General features: G+C 41.3%; 1 protein-coding gene across 1 annotated transcript in view; it reads right to left on the bottom strand.

The window, feature by feature from the left end:
- The window catches only part of LOC126416959 (uncharacterized), a 100,875-nt gene extending 85,460 nt beyond the window's left edge, over positions 1 to 15,415 (bottom strand). Inside the window, exon 1 of the mRNA XM_050084840.1 lies at positions 15,387 to 15,415. Coding sequence (XP_049940797.1) covers positions 15,387 to 15,415 — 29 coding nt within the window. The remainder of the gene's footprint in view (positions 1 to 15,386) is intronic.
- Between the last annotated feature and the right edge of the window lie 160 nt (positions 15,416 to 15,575).

Genomic DNA, 15,575 nt, shown 5'->3' with positions numbered 1-15,575 from the left:
CCAATGAAATTTTGCACCCTTTTTCAATAATTGGGTTAAGGGTCGGGCAATTTCAGCAAAATTTTGAACATATTTTCAGTAATACGATGCGAGACCAATGAAACTTTGTACTTCCTTAACATGTTGTGGTGTTGGGAAGTCCTTAACTGCCAAAATTAATCGAGGCTCTGTTTTAATTCCTTTTACACTAATGACATGCCCTAGGTAGGTAACCTCTGTCAATGCAAAACTACATTTTTCCATATTTAATGTTAATTTAGCTTTTCTAAGTCTCTGAAAAATGTTACACAAATGCACAGCATGTTCATTAATGTCTTTGGAGAATACAATAATATCGTCTAGATACACACAACATTGCTGAGTTTTGAGTCCTCGCAATACTCCATTGAGTAGTCTTTGAAAAGTTGCTGGTGCATTTTTCAACCCGAAAGGCATTCTTTTAAATTGCTAATGGCCTCCAGGGGTAGAAAATGCTGTTTTATGCCTGTCTTCAGGTGCAACTTCCAATTGATGATATCCACTACGTAAATCGATTGTTGAAAAGTATTTACTGTTACCCAAACTGTCAATGATATCTGTAATGTTTGGAAGAGGATAAACATCTGAGATAGTTTGTTTGTTAAGGTGTCTGTAGTCACAACAAAATCTATATCGTTTCATACCGTCAGGAGACTTCTTTGGAATAATTACAATATTTGAATTATAAGGCAAATCAGAATATTCTATAATTCCATCTTTTAGATGCTGTTCTAAAAATTCATCCAGTACTGGCTGTAAATGATGCGGAACTCTATAAGGCTTCCTATAAACTGGGGGCTATTTCCTGTTGGGATCCTATTCTGTGTGATATCTGTTGCTGGCAGTGGACCTTCTGCATTAAATAAATCTTGGAACTCAAATAAACTGCTTTTATTGTGTGTTTATAATTTCCTTTCAAATGCTCAATCTTCTGGTGTAATGCGGTTTTATAGGTGTCTGGTTTCTGACCATCAGTAATATCTGACCAAATGAAATCTTCTTCTTCAAACGTACTGACTGTAGCTACGAATATTCCTTTATGCAACTCTTTGTCCTCCACTCCGAAATTGTCAATATGTACCGGTACTTTTCTTTCACCCTCAACGTCTTGAACACTTCTACATACAAAACAAAGTGATACATCTAATTCCTCATTTTCCTCTAATGGCTCTATTAGACACACTGCATCTGTAGGTACCTCGGGGTCAACGGTCATCCAGAAAAGTTTTCCTGAGCCAAATGGTATCTTATCCCGCGAATCAACCTTAAAGTACGTTGCAAGCAGTGTAGTTGATTTCGCCTTCCGGTTGGGGAAATCTTGCGGCAGTGGGCCCTTTGCAGCAGTGTCACCTAGCTGAAACACTATTCCACTAAGTTCTACAGTTTGCTGTCTGAGGTCGATCTTAGCGTGATGTTTAATTCAGGAAATCCAGCCCTAGGATCGCGTCGTACCCGTCAGCTACCTTTGTTAACACTTCTACGTCTTCTTGAAATTGTACACCGTGAATATAGAAAATCAGTGATGTACATCCTAATGGCTTCACTGTACCTCCTCCTACCCCACTCAATCTATACCCTGGAGGGTCATATTTCTTTTCTCCAATGCATTCATTACTCACTACTGATACATTTGCGCCGGTATCCACCAGTATCCTTGCCTCTTTATCCTGTATGGTGGCAGATAACCAGCATTCCGCCTTCACATTCGCCTTAATGGTATGAAATTTTATTGGGAATGCCTGGCGGCGGCTCTGACATTCCCATTTAGTTTAACTGATTTCTATTTCCAAAAACTTTCTTAGACCTGCATTTCTTGAATGTGTGACCTATTCTTTGATAATTAGTGCACTGAAGTTGTCTGCAGTTTTTTGCTATATGTCCCTGTCAATCGCACCTAAAACATCTTTATATCTGGTGGCAATTTCCATTTCTTCGAAAGGCATCGCCACAGATACAGCTTCTGCTAAAGTTTTAGGAAACTCTGCCCTGACACGACGGGACGTTTCAGGAGGTAACCCACGTTAAAATGTATCCAGAGCTCTATCTTCTGCATCTTGTAAAATAATTATTTGCTTCATCACTAGTTGTCAACTGATAGGTGTTAATATTAGCTTTTCTAATCCTATCTACAAAGCTTTCTAATGACTCGTTTTGCCTCCGAGTGATAGTGTTTAATTTTTCCCGATAAAACCTACAGCTGTTCTGTTTTTTAAAACGTTTAAGTAATCCTTTCTTCAATTTCTCAAATGTTGGAGCATTCCGTAATTCTTCATGGTATAATACGTGTGCTTTAGCCTCTCCTATCAATCTTAACTTTGTCATTTGTCATTTGTAAGAGCTGTTCATCTGACCATGATCCTAACTTTGCAGTTGCTACTAAATCATCAAAAAAGAATGTTATGTCCTCACCAGATTTACCTGAAAAAGGAGTTACCAAGGCTGCTGCTGAGGAATCTAGAGTGGGAGGGATTGAACCGGGTTGCCTAATCTCACACAATTGTTTAAATAATGCATTATCATCATTTTTAAGCTGTGCTATTTGATTAACTAAGCTCTGAATAGCTTCCTCAGTAGAAACCGCTTGTGGTGCTGACTCTGACTTTGTATGATTTCGTGTCATCATTTTACAACTATTAGTTTCACAATCTTACTACACTGAATTGAAAAGATGTTTAAATATTTTCGACAAACTCTTAAAATTATGAGAGAAAATACACTTCTAAATAAAGAAAATATTACGACTGCTATGCAAACCTCTATCCTTTCACACATTAAACAATACCAACTGTGGACCTTTAGTGACTGTCATTCACACCTCATATTGAACCAAGGGTTTTTTCTCTGACACCAAATATAACTGGGTTTTCTCTTTTGATGCTAGTCAATTGTCAGGAAGAGCATTACTGCAAAGGGCATTTAATTCTAAAGCATTTTGTCAGGGTGAAAAACACTAAATAAATTACTTTATCTTTCTTAACAACATGTGGGCAGGGTGGGTTCTTCCTTGGCTCGGATATGAGGTAGAATGAAACAGCATTTTTACGTAAGATAACTTTTATTGAAAGTTTTGTGCAACTGTTTCCTTACTCAATTGTTCTGGCTGGGAGAGCGGCAGCTGTGTTGTCTGCGAAGCCTCTGCTGCGGCAGCGGCGGCGTCTGATTATGCCTGGTGGTGTGTATCTCGTGTCACTGTCTCGCCCAGTTGACTGGAGATGCGCCTCGTGTGGTGGTCCGTTTAATAATTGAGAACGAAGTCGTGAATCGGATACCTTGGATGTGGCATCCCAGTGTTTCTCTTCTCTAAGCGGCCGCGTGTGTTGTGCCTCGGCCAGCGGAGCGGCATGCCAGGGGAAAGCCAGTGTCCCGGACTCGAACAACGGACTCCAGCTCGCCAGTCTTTGGCTGTCCGATCTTCATTCCAGCTCACAGGTGACTGCTGATGTGAGGCCATCTCCTTCCCGTCCTCATGAGTCACCCAGGTACATAGAAATCAGTCTTCAAATACCTTATAACTTCTGTCTTCTGGCAGTGAGGCTGCTGCTTGCTAGTCCACCACAGCAGCGGACTTGGTACTTCTGTGTACGGTGTAGTCTCTTCCTGCATGACGATCTTCAGCTCCGAAACTGAACTGAAAACTACTCTCTTGTCGGGCCCACTGCATCTTGCGTATTTATTCACTTCAGTTCGCTGGAGGTGAACGACTTCACAGTCATTGCCTCCTCTGTCATGTTGAAAAGCTTCTCGAAGAATCTTCTTAACGTCGGTCATTGGCTCTTACATTGAAGGCCTTTGATCACATGTGACAATTGAGAAACACGGGAGCTGGTCAGGCAATGCCCTGACGGCTGAATCAACAGCTTCCGCTTATGTGGGGAGGGCGATGGCTTCTCCTGAACATGCTGACTTCATGGTCATTGGCTCTTCTGTCACTGCTGCTCTGCCCGCTGTTTGCCAGTGTGTAATTCTTCTAAACTAAACTAAGTTTTTCATTTATTTTCTAATTTCTACTTCACTTCACATTGATTTCACTAATTTATTTACCTATCTTAAGTACCACTCAACAACAATGTTAAGGACATTCTTCATACCTTAGCTTCGTCAATATGCACTGAATGACGAAACCTTATTTCAACAAGATGGAGCAACAAGTCATACAGCCCGCGTGAGCATCAATGTTCTTCCTAACCGGGTGATCTCCAAGAATGGAGCGATTGCTGCAACCCCCCCCCCCCCATTCACCCGACCTTACAGCCTTGTGATTTTTTCTTAGGGGGCTACCTTAAAAGCAAAGTGTATAAGGAAAGACCTCATAACGTTGGTGATCTCAAAGCAAGAATCTGGCTGGAGATCACTTAGGGTATGCTCCATCATGCGATGAACAGCTTTGTAAATCGCCTGCATGAATGCCGTGATCAAGAAGGATGCCACCTTGCTGATGTTATTTTCAAACAATGAAAAAAATGTGTCAATGTTTCTTAAATGCTTTTTAACCTAAAATAAAATTGTATGAATAAAATTTTGATACCTACATCTGTGTTTATTTTACACTCATTGAAAAAATGCAGGTTTGACTGCCGCACTCTGTATTATTTCTATTGAGGTTGAAAGAGAGTTTGACAGTTAAGTTATCCAATTGTATATAACGGTCTAGGTGAAACCAAATTAACTGTTGGGCCTTTTTTGCAATCCATTCAGTTCTATTTTGACAGATGTAGTGTCATTCGAAGAAAGTCTACAGTCAGTAGTGTGTAACTACCAAGATCATACAGTACTAGTTGGAGGCAACTTTAACTGCCAGTTATGGAATGGACGTCTATGGATTCACTAAAAGGTGTCCACACAGACAGTCTTGCAAATTACTTTTGAAAACATTTTCCAATAACTGTCTTGAGCAGCTAGTGTGGCAGCCCAGATGCAATGGAAATACCTTAGAGCTTGGAGCTGTAACAGGCTACACCTTATCAGTGGCATCAGTACAGAGATGGGGATTAGTGATCACGATATCATGGTGACTGTGGTCACAAATGTCAGTCAAAAAGATCAGAACAGTGTTTGTGCTAGAAAGAGCAGATAAGGAGTTGTTAGCATCTCACTTACAAGGAACCCCTTGAGTGCGAGGTTGCAAAAGGCTCATGATGCTTAAGGCATTTGACACCCCAAATAACATTTACCATGCAACCACAATATTGGCTGTTAATCGCAACAGGGGACAGGACAGAAGATATCTAATGATGAGCACTGTCTGAGGCTACAGAGCGTAACTGAACTACTTAGTCGATAAGTGACTTACAACAGTGCTACAATGCAAGTGGTGTTGATACAAAGCAGGTCAATTGTAATGATAAACAAAGCAAACATTGGATTATACCTACAACAATTGCCAAAGTTGACATTCCATCAGAAAGGAACCAAAGAAATTTCACAGAGTGAGGAAGAAGTGGCAGAGGAAATATTAGTGTTCCTGCAAGATGAGTCAGTGGAATGTGTGGTGACGTATAGTCTCGACTGTGCAGACATTGTACATGAGGAAAACAATCATTATTATACATGCTTAACAAGCGAAAGTGATACTGAAACAGGCATTAAGCCTTGTAGTTCACTAGTTCCCATCTCCAGTGAAACATAGTAAAGAATAATCATCGCCCTAGGAGAGGGTACTAAATGTTGTTATATACAGGGTGATTATAATTAAACTTTCAAAATGCTGTAGAAATAACACCCCTGGTCAGAATGGCGTCAAATTGCAATGGAACATTTTCGGAGGTGGAAAATGTATGGCACAAGAAAAAAAATAGGGTGAAAATTGATCAATAGATGGTGCTGTATGTGTTAGAATATGTAAATGAAAACACCTGTCATGCGCACGACTCATTGAAGTTGGTATAAACATGACGTGTACATGGCTTTTTCTCCTTTCGCATCTGTGACGTTCGCCATGACTGTCTCAATGCACAATCATGCTCTGCTTATAAAGCTGTATTACAAGAAAGATGATGGTGCACATGTCGCTCTGCACAAGTTCCGGACACTGAAGGGTTTTAAAAAAGGCATTGGTCCAATGACTGCCATGGGTCTGGAGAAAATGATTCAGAAATCTGAAAAGACGGGTTCTTTTGGTATGCGATCTCGTAGAGGGAGGAAATGAATTGATTCGACGTCAGTGGAAGCAGTGGTCACAGCAATACAAGAGGAGACGGATGGTGGTGTGCAAACTTGTAGTGCACAGAGACTTGCGCGAACATTGGACATACCCATGAGCATGGTGCATAAAATCCTAAGAAACATCCTTCTTTGCTATTCATTCAAAATTACACATGTGCGTGAGCTGCTTCCTGTTGAGCTGCCAGCAAGAGATACCTTTGCTTTAGAATTTCTTGCTCGTATGGAAGTGGACAATGATCGGCTGTGGAAGTGTTTGTGGACAGGCAAAGCCCACTTCCATCTGACAGGATATGTCAATACACAGAATTGTCAAATATGGGCAGTAGAAAAATCACACGCAAATCAACCATTACCACTTCAACTTGAAAAGGTCACTGTGCAGTGTGCGTTTACAGCATCATTTATGAAAGGGCCATATTTTTTCAAAGAGACAGGTTTTTACGATTCTGTTACCTGTACCATCACTGGTAAGCACTACAAGTGCCTTTTGCACAACCCCATCATTCCAGCTCTCCAACAATGTGGATGGGATCATTTTTATACAAGATTGCGCACCTCCGCACATTGCAAATCAGTTAAGCAGCTGCTGAAGTGCCATTTTAGAAATGCTAGAATTATCAGCCGCCATTTCCCTATAGCCTGGCCATCCTGATCACCTGATCTTAATCTGTGTGACTTCTGGCTGGAGGTTATCTGAAATACACTCCTGGAAATGGAAAAAAGAACACATTGACACCGGTGTGTCAGACCCACCATACTTGCTCCGGACACTGCGAGAGGGCTGTACAAGCAATGATCACACGCACGGCACAGCGGACAAACCAGGAACCGTGGTGTTGGCCGTCGAATGGCGCTAGCTGCGCAGCATTTGTGCACCGTCGCCGTCAGTGTCAGCCAGTTTGCCGTGGCATACGGAGCTCCATCGCAGTCTTTAACACTGGTAGCATGCCGCGACAGCGTGGACGTGAACCGTATGTGCAGTTGACGGACTTTGAGCGAGGGCGTATAGTGGGCATGCGGGAGGCCGGGTGGACGTACCGCCGAATTGCTCAACACGTGGGGCGTGAGGTCTCCACAGTACATCGATGTTGTCGCCAGTGGTCGGCGGAAGGTGCACGTGCCCGTCGACCTGGGACCGGACCGCAGCGACGCACGGATGCACGCCAAGACCGTAGGATCCTACGCAGTGCCGTAGGGGACCGCACCGCCACTTCCCAGCAAATTAGGGACACTGTTGCTCCTGGGGTATCGGCGAGGACCATTCGCAACCGTCTCCATGAAGCTGGGCTACGGTCCCGCACACCGTTAGGCCGTCTTCCGCTCACGCCCCAACATCGTGCAGCCCGCCTCCAGTGGTGTCGCGACAGTCGTGAATGGAGGGACGAATGGAGACGTGTCGTCTTCAGCGATGAGAGTCGCTTCTGCCTTGGTGCCAATGATGGTCGTATGCGTGTTTGGCGCCGTGCAGGTGAGCGCCACAATCAGGACTGCATACGACCGAGGCACACAGGGCCAACACCCGGTATCATGGTGTGGGGAGCGATCTCCGACACTGGCCGTACACCACTGGTGATCGTCGAGGGGACACTGAATAGTGCACGGTACATCCAAACCGTCATCGAACCCATCGTTCTACCATTCCTAGACCGGCAAGGGAACTTGCTGTTCCAACAGGACAATGCACGTCCACATGTACCCCGTGCCACCCAACGTGCTCTAGAAGGTGTAAGTCAACTACCCTGGCCAGCAAGATCTCCGGATCTGTCCCCCATTGAGCATGTTTGGGACTGGATGAAGCGTCGTCTCACGCGGTCTGCACGTCCAGCACGAACGCTGGTCCAACTGAGGCGCCAGGTGGAAATGGCATGGCAAGCCGTTCCACAGGACTACATCCAGCATCTCTACGATCGTCTCCATGGGAGAATAGCAGCCTGCATTGCTGCGAAAGGTGGATATACACTGTACTAGTGCCGACATTGTGCATGCTCTGTTGCCTGTGTCTATGTGCCTGTGGGTCTGTCAGTGTGATCACGTGATGTATCTGACCCCAGGAATGTGTCAATAAAGTTTCCCCTTCCTGGGACAATGAATTCACGGTGTTCTTATTTCAATTTCCAGGAGTGTATGTTGTGTTCAGTGTTCTAACTGCAAACTTAGCTGCATCGAAGGCATGCATTGCGCAACACATTCTGAACATGACCCTGGAAACACTTTGATCACTTGTGGAACATGCCGTTTCTCAATTTCAACTTGTTGCAGAAAAAGGTGGACAGCATATTGAAAATCGTTTGCGCCAGTCACATAGAAATTAATAATCCAATTTGATTTTGATTGATACTTTTTATGAAGTTTTTGGCCTCGGGACAATTAAAAATCTATGTGATTGATGCTTTTAATGTGGTGTTTGGCCCCAGGACAATTAAAAACCGATATGAGTGATGATTTTTATGCAGTTTTTGGCCCCATGACAATTAAAAACCGATTTTTCTCATCCGATGTAATATGGCCTTGCCGCGGTGGATGGTCTTACAGGACTAACAGTATCACACCTGTATACCCATGCACACTGAGTAGTACAGTTTAACATCAGACGTACATCTTAGGCATTGTTGTATGATTCATTTGTCATTTGTAGTTGACCACTATTAAACCATTATGCTTACAGCACAATCTGTTACTACATTTTGTAACTATTTATTTTTCTTCTGCCACACATTACCTCCCCCCCCCCCCCCCCCCCCCCCCCCCCCACCTTCTCTGATTGTATTCTACTGCAATTTGAGGTCATTCTGACCAGTGGTGTTATTTCTACAGCTGTTTGAAAGTTTAACTTTATTATAATCATCCCGTATCTGGAAAATCATCCACAGCATAGTAAAGGGAGCTTGATACAATTTACAGGATGTGCATCATAGTGACCTAATACATTATACACATCAAAATGAGAGTGGCATAGATTACAGTGATTTCAAGGGAAGCAGAGGATGCTGCATAACTTCAAACAGTGCTACAGAATTGGAAGACATAAGATACGGAAATTTCAAACAAAGCATCAAATTGATGATTCACAGCAAACTGCGGAATCAGTCCAAAAATTTGTAGATGAAATAAAAAAAATTAGCCCATCACTCAGTAAGAATTTGTTTTCAACTCTGATCAATCAGAATTTGAAGAGGAACTGCATGTGAAAGGAATCCTGGAAATTAGAGATACCAAGAGAGTTGTATCAAAATCAACTAACATTAATGCCTTAATGCATTCATATACAATCACTCTGACAGTTAATCTGAGTGGTAAATTGGCTGTAAAGTTACTTATTGCACTGTGAGAAGTTGGAGCTGCTCTGTCACCTACAATTCTTTCTCATGTGATTGATCTTGCAAGGGCAGTAGGGAATATTTATGTCACAGAAAGCGAGATTGGAAAAATGGGCATAAGAGAAGTACAACTACGATATAAGCACTGCTTCTGACCAATAGCCGGTCAAAATAATTTGATTTTGCTTAATTCCTGGTCGGTGCATTAAAATTATACTCCTTTAGAATAACCTATACCTCCTGAAAAGTGAGTGACTTTGCGATTCATACCACCTGGAACCACTGGACAAATTCAGCCTCCAGATGTTTGCTTTTTCCGTGCCTGTAAAACATATTACTGGACTGCCTGCCACTACATCTTAAGGGATATCCAGTTTTACAACAAGCTCCATGAGAGTCTGTTTCACATTCACTTACATGCCATCATATTCCATCAGTTCTCATCACCCCATTACACCACTATGTTCTATATACATTCTTTAAGAGTGGATACCTATGGATACCTAGCTAAATGTCCTGTACGGTTTGTAGCTCTCAAAGAGTTCACCTTCAAATTTGATGGTGCGAACCTGTGTGTTCACTGTGGCATGTCATTCATCCAGTGCTATGGTGCAAGTTAATACTTTATTTTGAACACTGAGTGTTGACAATGTCCTTTTTGTCAAGTGTAATACATATATCCCATAGAAAGTTGATCTCTGCACCTCCCAGACACTCATTTTCTGACACCCTTCTCCAATATTTTTCTTGTCATAATTGTTAACACAACACTTTTAAATGACCCTTAGTAAATATTGAACTTGTGACCTCACATTCAAGGGGTTCCTTGTTAAATAATGAATTGACCACATTTAGTTCTAGGGTGACGCATGTACATGAATTATGGATAAACTGCAAACAGGTCGTAAATCATGCTCTTGAGAAGTATGTGCTTACTAAATAGATTAAGGATGGGAAACACCCACTGTGGTTTAGCAACAAAATTCGGAAAATGTTGACAGAACAAAGGCTGTTGCACTCTTGGTTCAAAAAAGAACATGCAAATGATGACAAGCAAAGGTTAGTAGAGATGCATGCATCTGTTTAAATATCTGTGTGCAAAGCCCACAATTACTGCCACCATCACACCGTCATACCTCAGCAAAAGATCTTGCCGAGAACCTGAGAAAATTTTGAGCCTACATAAAATCACTAACTGCAGCTAAGGCTTCCATCCAGTCAGTCATGGACCAGACAGGTGCAATATGGAAGATAACAAAATGAAAAGTGAAGTTTTAAATTTTTCTTTTAAGAAATTGTTCATGCATGTGAATCTTACAACCATCATTTGATGATTGCACAGGGTCCTTGTGGATGACATAGCAATAAGTATCCCTGGCATAAACAAACAAATGAAAGAATTGATACAAATAAGTCACCAGGTCCAGATGGAATCCCAGTTTGGTTTAATTCGGTTTGGTACTTTACAGCATTTGCCCCTTACTTAGCTTGTATTTATCATGAATCTCGTGCCCAGTGCAAAGTCCCAAGTGGCTGGAAAAATGCAAGGGAACATATTGTGAGTTTTATTATATTAAATTTCCTTGAGGCTGAAAAGCTTCTGTCCATGAATCAGCACAGGTTTAGAAAGCACCTCTAAGGTGAAACTCGCTTGACTTTATCTCACATGATATACTGTGACCTATGGATGAAGAGAAACAGGCAGATTCCATATTTAAACATTTCCAAAAAGCGTTTGACATGATGTCCCATTGCAGACTGTTAATGTAGGTACAAGCACATAGAATAGATTCCCAGATATGTGAGTGGCTTGAAGTCTTCTCAAATGATAAAACCCAGTATGTTGTCCTTGATGGCAAGTGTTCATCAGGAGTGCCACACAGATGTGGGACAGGATTGCTATTATTTTCTATACACACAAATGACCTGGCAGACAGGGTAGGCAGTGATACGTGGTTGTTTGCTTAGGATGCTGTGGTACACAGGAAGGTGTCAAAGTTGGGTGACTAAAGGAGGATACAAGATGACTTCAACAAAATGTATAGATGGTGTGATGAATGGCAGCTATCGCTAAATGAAGGAAAATGTATGTTAATGTGGAGGAGTAGAGAAAACAAATCCATAATGTTTAAATACAGCATTAGTAGTGTACTGCTTGACACAGTCACATTGTTTAAATATCTGGGTGTAACGTTACAAAACAATATGAAATCAAAGGGCATGTGAGGATTGTGTTAGGGAAGGCAAATTGTCGACTTTGGTTCATCAGCAGAATTTTACAAAAGTGAGGTTCATCTGTAAAAGGCACTGGATATAGAATGCTAGTACAACCTATTATGGATTATTGCTCAAGTGTTTGGGATCCCCATTAAGTTGGATTACATTGAAGCAATTCAAAGGTGGGACGTAGATTTGTTACTGGTAGGTTCGAACAACACACAAGTGTTGCGGAGGTGTTTCGGGAAGTGAAATGAGAATCCCTGGAGGGAAGGTGTTATTCTTTTTAGGAACGCTATTGAAAAAAAACTAGAGAACCAGCATTTGTAGCTGATTGTAAACAATTCTACTGCACCAACATACAAGAGTAAGTAAAAAAATTATCCACATTGTTGACATAATTATTCTTACCTTGTTCATACTGACCTCTGCCTTCATTTACTTCACTGTTATGCTGTTGTGGTCCTGCGACGCAAGTTTGATCCTAATTCCTCCATTTGTCTTCCTTTTGTCGCAGACAGATCATGGCCACTCCATTAAAAGTTTGCACCACACAATAACAAAGAGCACTGAACTGGTGTTTGTGATCAAATGGTGTATTGGGGGCTACAATCCATTAAAGACTTTTGGCGCAATACAGGAACAGTTTCTTGCCACAATAGAGTGTCTACGAACGGACTGCAAACTTAAAAAATAATCACACAAGTGTTTCACATGAGGAAGGAGCCGGACAACCATCGACTGTCACAAATGATGACAACATTGAACGTGCATGTGACATGGTTCTGGTAGACAGACAAGTGACTATTGATGAAGTGACACACTGTCTGCAAATTACTCATGGTTCTGCCTACAAAACCATCCCCAACAGACTTTGGTTTCATACAGCTTTGCATGATGGGTCCCAAAACAATTCACAGTGTTGCATACACAAATACATTTGGACTGCTGTGTTAACAATCATGACTGCTTCTCAGACAGAATCATGGTGACAACATGTGGATCCACAACTATGAGCCAGAGAGTAAAACAGCAGAGTATGCAATGGAAATATCCACAATTGCCAAGCAGGAAAAAGTTCAAAACCCAACCATCCACAGAAAAACTGATGCTTGCCATTTTTTGGGATGCACAAGGCCCAGCAGTGGAAAATAACAGAAGGAAGGCATAAAAATAAACAGTGTGTGTTACCATGAGAGGCTTACTGAAAGGCTAAGGCCTGCAATTCTAAGCAAACACTGAAGACTACTGTTGTGTTGTGTTGTGTTGTGTTGTACAACAATGCCCATTAACATACCACTACCCACATGGTTAAAATGCTCCAGAAACTTAAGTCTGAAGTAATGGTTCATCCTCCATAAAGTCTTTATCTTGCCCCTTCTGACTACCACTTGTTTGTTCCCCTCAAAGGGGCATTAAGGGACTGTCAGTTCACCTTGGACCAAGAAGCAAAGGACACGCTGCATGCGCGGCTTGCAGCCCATCCAAAAAACTTCTTTTCCAAGAGCATCAAGAAGCTTGTTCATTGATTGACCAAATTCATTGGGAAGCAAGGGGGTTGTATTGATAAATGATGTTAATTTGTGTGTCCTATTTGTATTCCAATAAAAAGTTACAGCTATAGTGCATATAATTTTTGGATTACCCTTGCATACTTTATGTAAGGACCACAAATATAAGATATGAGAAATTAGGCCTCGAACTGAGACACATGAAAGCCAGTGGCATATAGCATCTAAAAGAATGAGTGTATTAACACACCAGCCATCAAAAAGTAGCTAGTTCTCACAATGGCACTTCAGCCCTCTTTAGCAGCTTTGTTCCACACCATGTAAGTGCAACGTCTGGCAAGTGGTGTATCACAAGAGGACCAATTGATTGATCACAAAGATCACCAGATTTAACACCAGTGTAATTAGTTTCAGTGGCCCCATGTGCAGAATTTGATGCATTTCAGACCTATGGAGAGAGTGGAAGATCTTATGGTTTGAATTTCAATGGCTTTCAAAATTGTCTGTCAGTGGGTTTGATTATAAATAACTTTTCTCTACCAGGCACGATTTTCTTTCATTCGTATTTTACACGAGGTGTTTTGGGAAGTGATTCCTATTTTCAAGTGTGTTTTCTCCTTGTACTATGCCTTTTTCATGAAAAGTTTTCAGTGTGTGAGGTCCTGCTTTATTTTGTTGACTGTATGGTAATGTACAGTAAATTCACTATTTTTTGTTAGTTATTGATGTTTATGCAGTTAGTGGTGAAATTTGGAAGAACTTGTACTTACTGTTTTCTTATGGTCAATTTGTGCAGTCTCACACATATTAAACACCACACACAATTTTCAGTGCACAGTGTACATAGAGAATAATTTACATAAACAAACAGTTACAAAGATGTTTTTAGAAACAGTTGACAGGGATAATGTTACAGGTTTTCCACAGAGTATGATACACTTTCATACAGAGGATATTTATCTTGACAGTATGGATCATAATTCTGTCAGTATCTCGTCTTCTACCTTCCAAACTTTACAGATGCACTTGTCCGGGAAAGGCAAAGGTCCCGAGTTCGAGTCTCAGTCTGGCACACAGTTTTAATCTTCCAGAAAGTTTCATATCAGCGCACACTCCGCTGCAGAGTGAAAATCTCATTCTGGAAACATCCCCCAGGCTGTGGCTAAGCCGTGTCTCCGCAATATCCTTTCTTTCAGGAGTGCTAGTTCTGCAAGGTTCGCAGGAGAGCTTCTGTAAAGTTTGGAAGGTAGGAGATGAGGTACTGCAGAAGTAAAGCTGTGGGGACAGGGCGTGCGTAGTGCTTGGGTAGGTCAGTTGGTAGAGCACTTGCCTGCAAAAGGCAAAGGTCCCGAGTTCGAGACTCAGTCTGGCACACAGTTTTAATCTGCTTATATCTATTTTAGAGTGGTGCTTATTTCTACATGTTAATATTTTTATTTAAGTATATTGTCAAAGCATCTGAAGAAACTGACTGATTCACCTAGAAGTTTTTCATTTAACATTTTGTCTTCATATTTTCTGTAATGTGAATGTATCTCCAGTTCTTTTAACAAATCCATTTTGTGCCCTTTATTTTTTATACACTGCAGTACCGTCAACAAAACAAAGTAGAACCTCCCACATCGAAAACATTTATAAAAAAAATAGCAGGGTACAAAGAGAAAACATTTGAAAATGAGAGTAATTTCCCAAAACATGTCATGTAAAATATGAATAAGAGAAAATCATGACTGGTAGCAGAAAAGTTATTGATAAACAAACCCACTGTTTTCACAGCCACAGGCTTTCTCAAAAACCATTTACAATGGACAAAATCAGATTGTCCATCACATTTCAGATATCTTTGGTTGATTCTAACACTACATATTCAGCAGATGTAATGCCCATTTGCTAGCTGAAGATAGAGACATTGCAAAGGAAAAGGGTATATCAAGGCCTTACATCCACTGCACAATGATGTAAACAACACAATCCTTTCAAAATTATGTGTTTTGCTGGGAAACTCTATGCCTCTTTAAAAAAAAAATTAAAAAATAATGACAATCAATCATACTCCTGCAGATGAATGCTGAAGGCATACTTAACCACACGCAAGAGATCAATCCCCTCCTCCCACCCCCATACGCCAACACAAACAAAATAGTCTCTTTTCCACCCAAACCTTGTGGTCACAACAGCAAACTTGCCCATTCCCCTAATTTAATGTGTTGGGAGAGTTCAGTAATTATCTGCACTGCTTGTGCTCTTTGACCCATATTTGCAAAGAAATGCTGTAAAAGCCAGCAGTCTGTAATTCATATCGTCTTTTACAGCAGTGTATTTCTTAATTTAAAGAGAGAATAAAAATTTA

The sequence above is a fragment of the Schistocerca serialis genome, chromosome 8, assembly GCF_023864345.2.
Source record: "Schistocerca serialis cubense isolate TAMUIC-IGC-003099 chromosome 8, iqSchSeri2.2, whole genome shotgun sequence".
NCBI classification, from domain to species: domain Eukaryota; kingdom Metazoa; phylum Arthropoda; class Insecta; order Orthoptera; family Acrididae; genus Schistocerca; species Schistocerca serialis.
The sequence above is the reverse complement of the archived record's forward strand: the minus strand, read 5'-3'. Positions and strand labels throughout refer to the sequence as shown.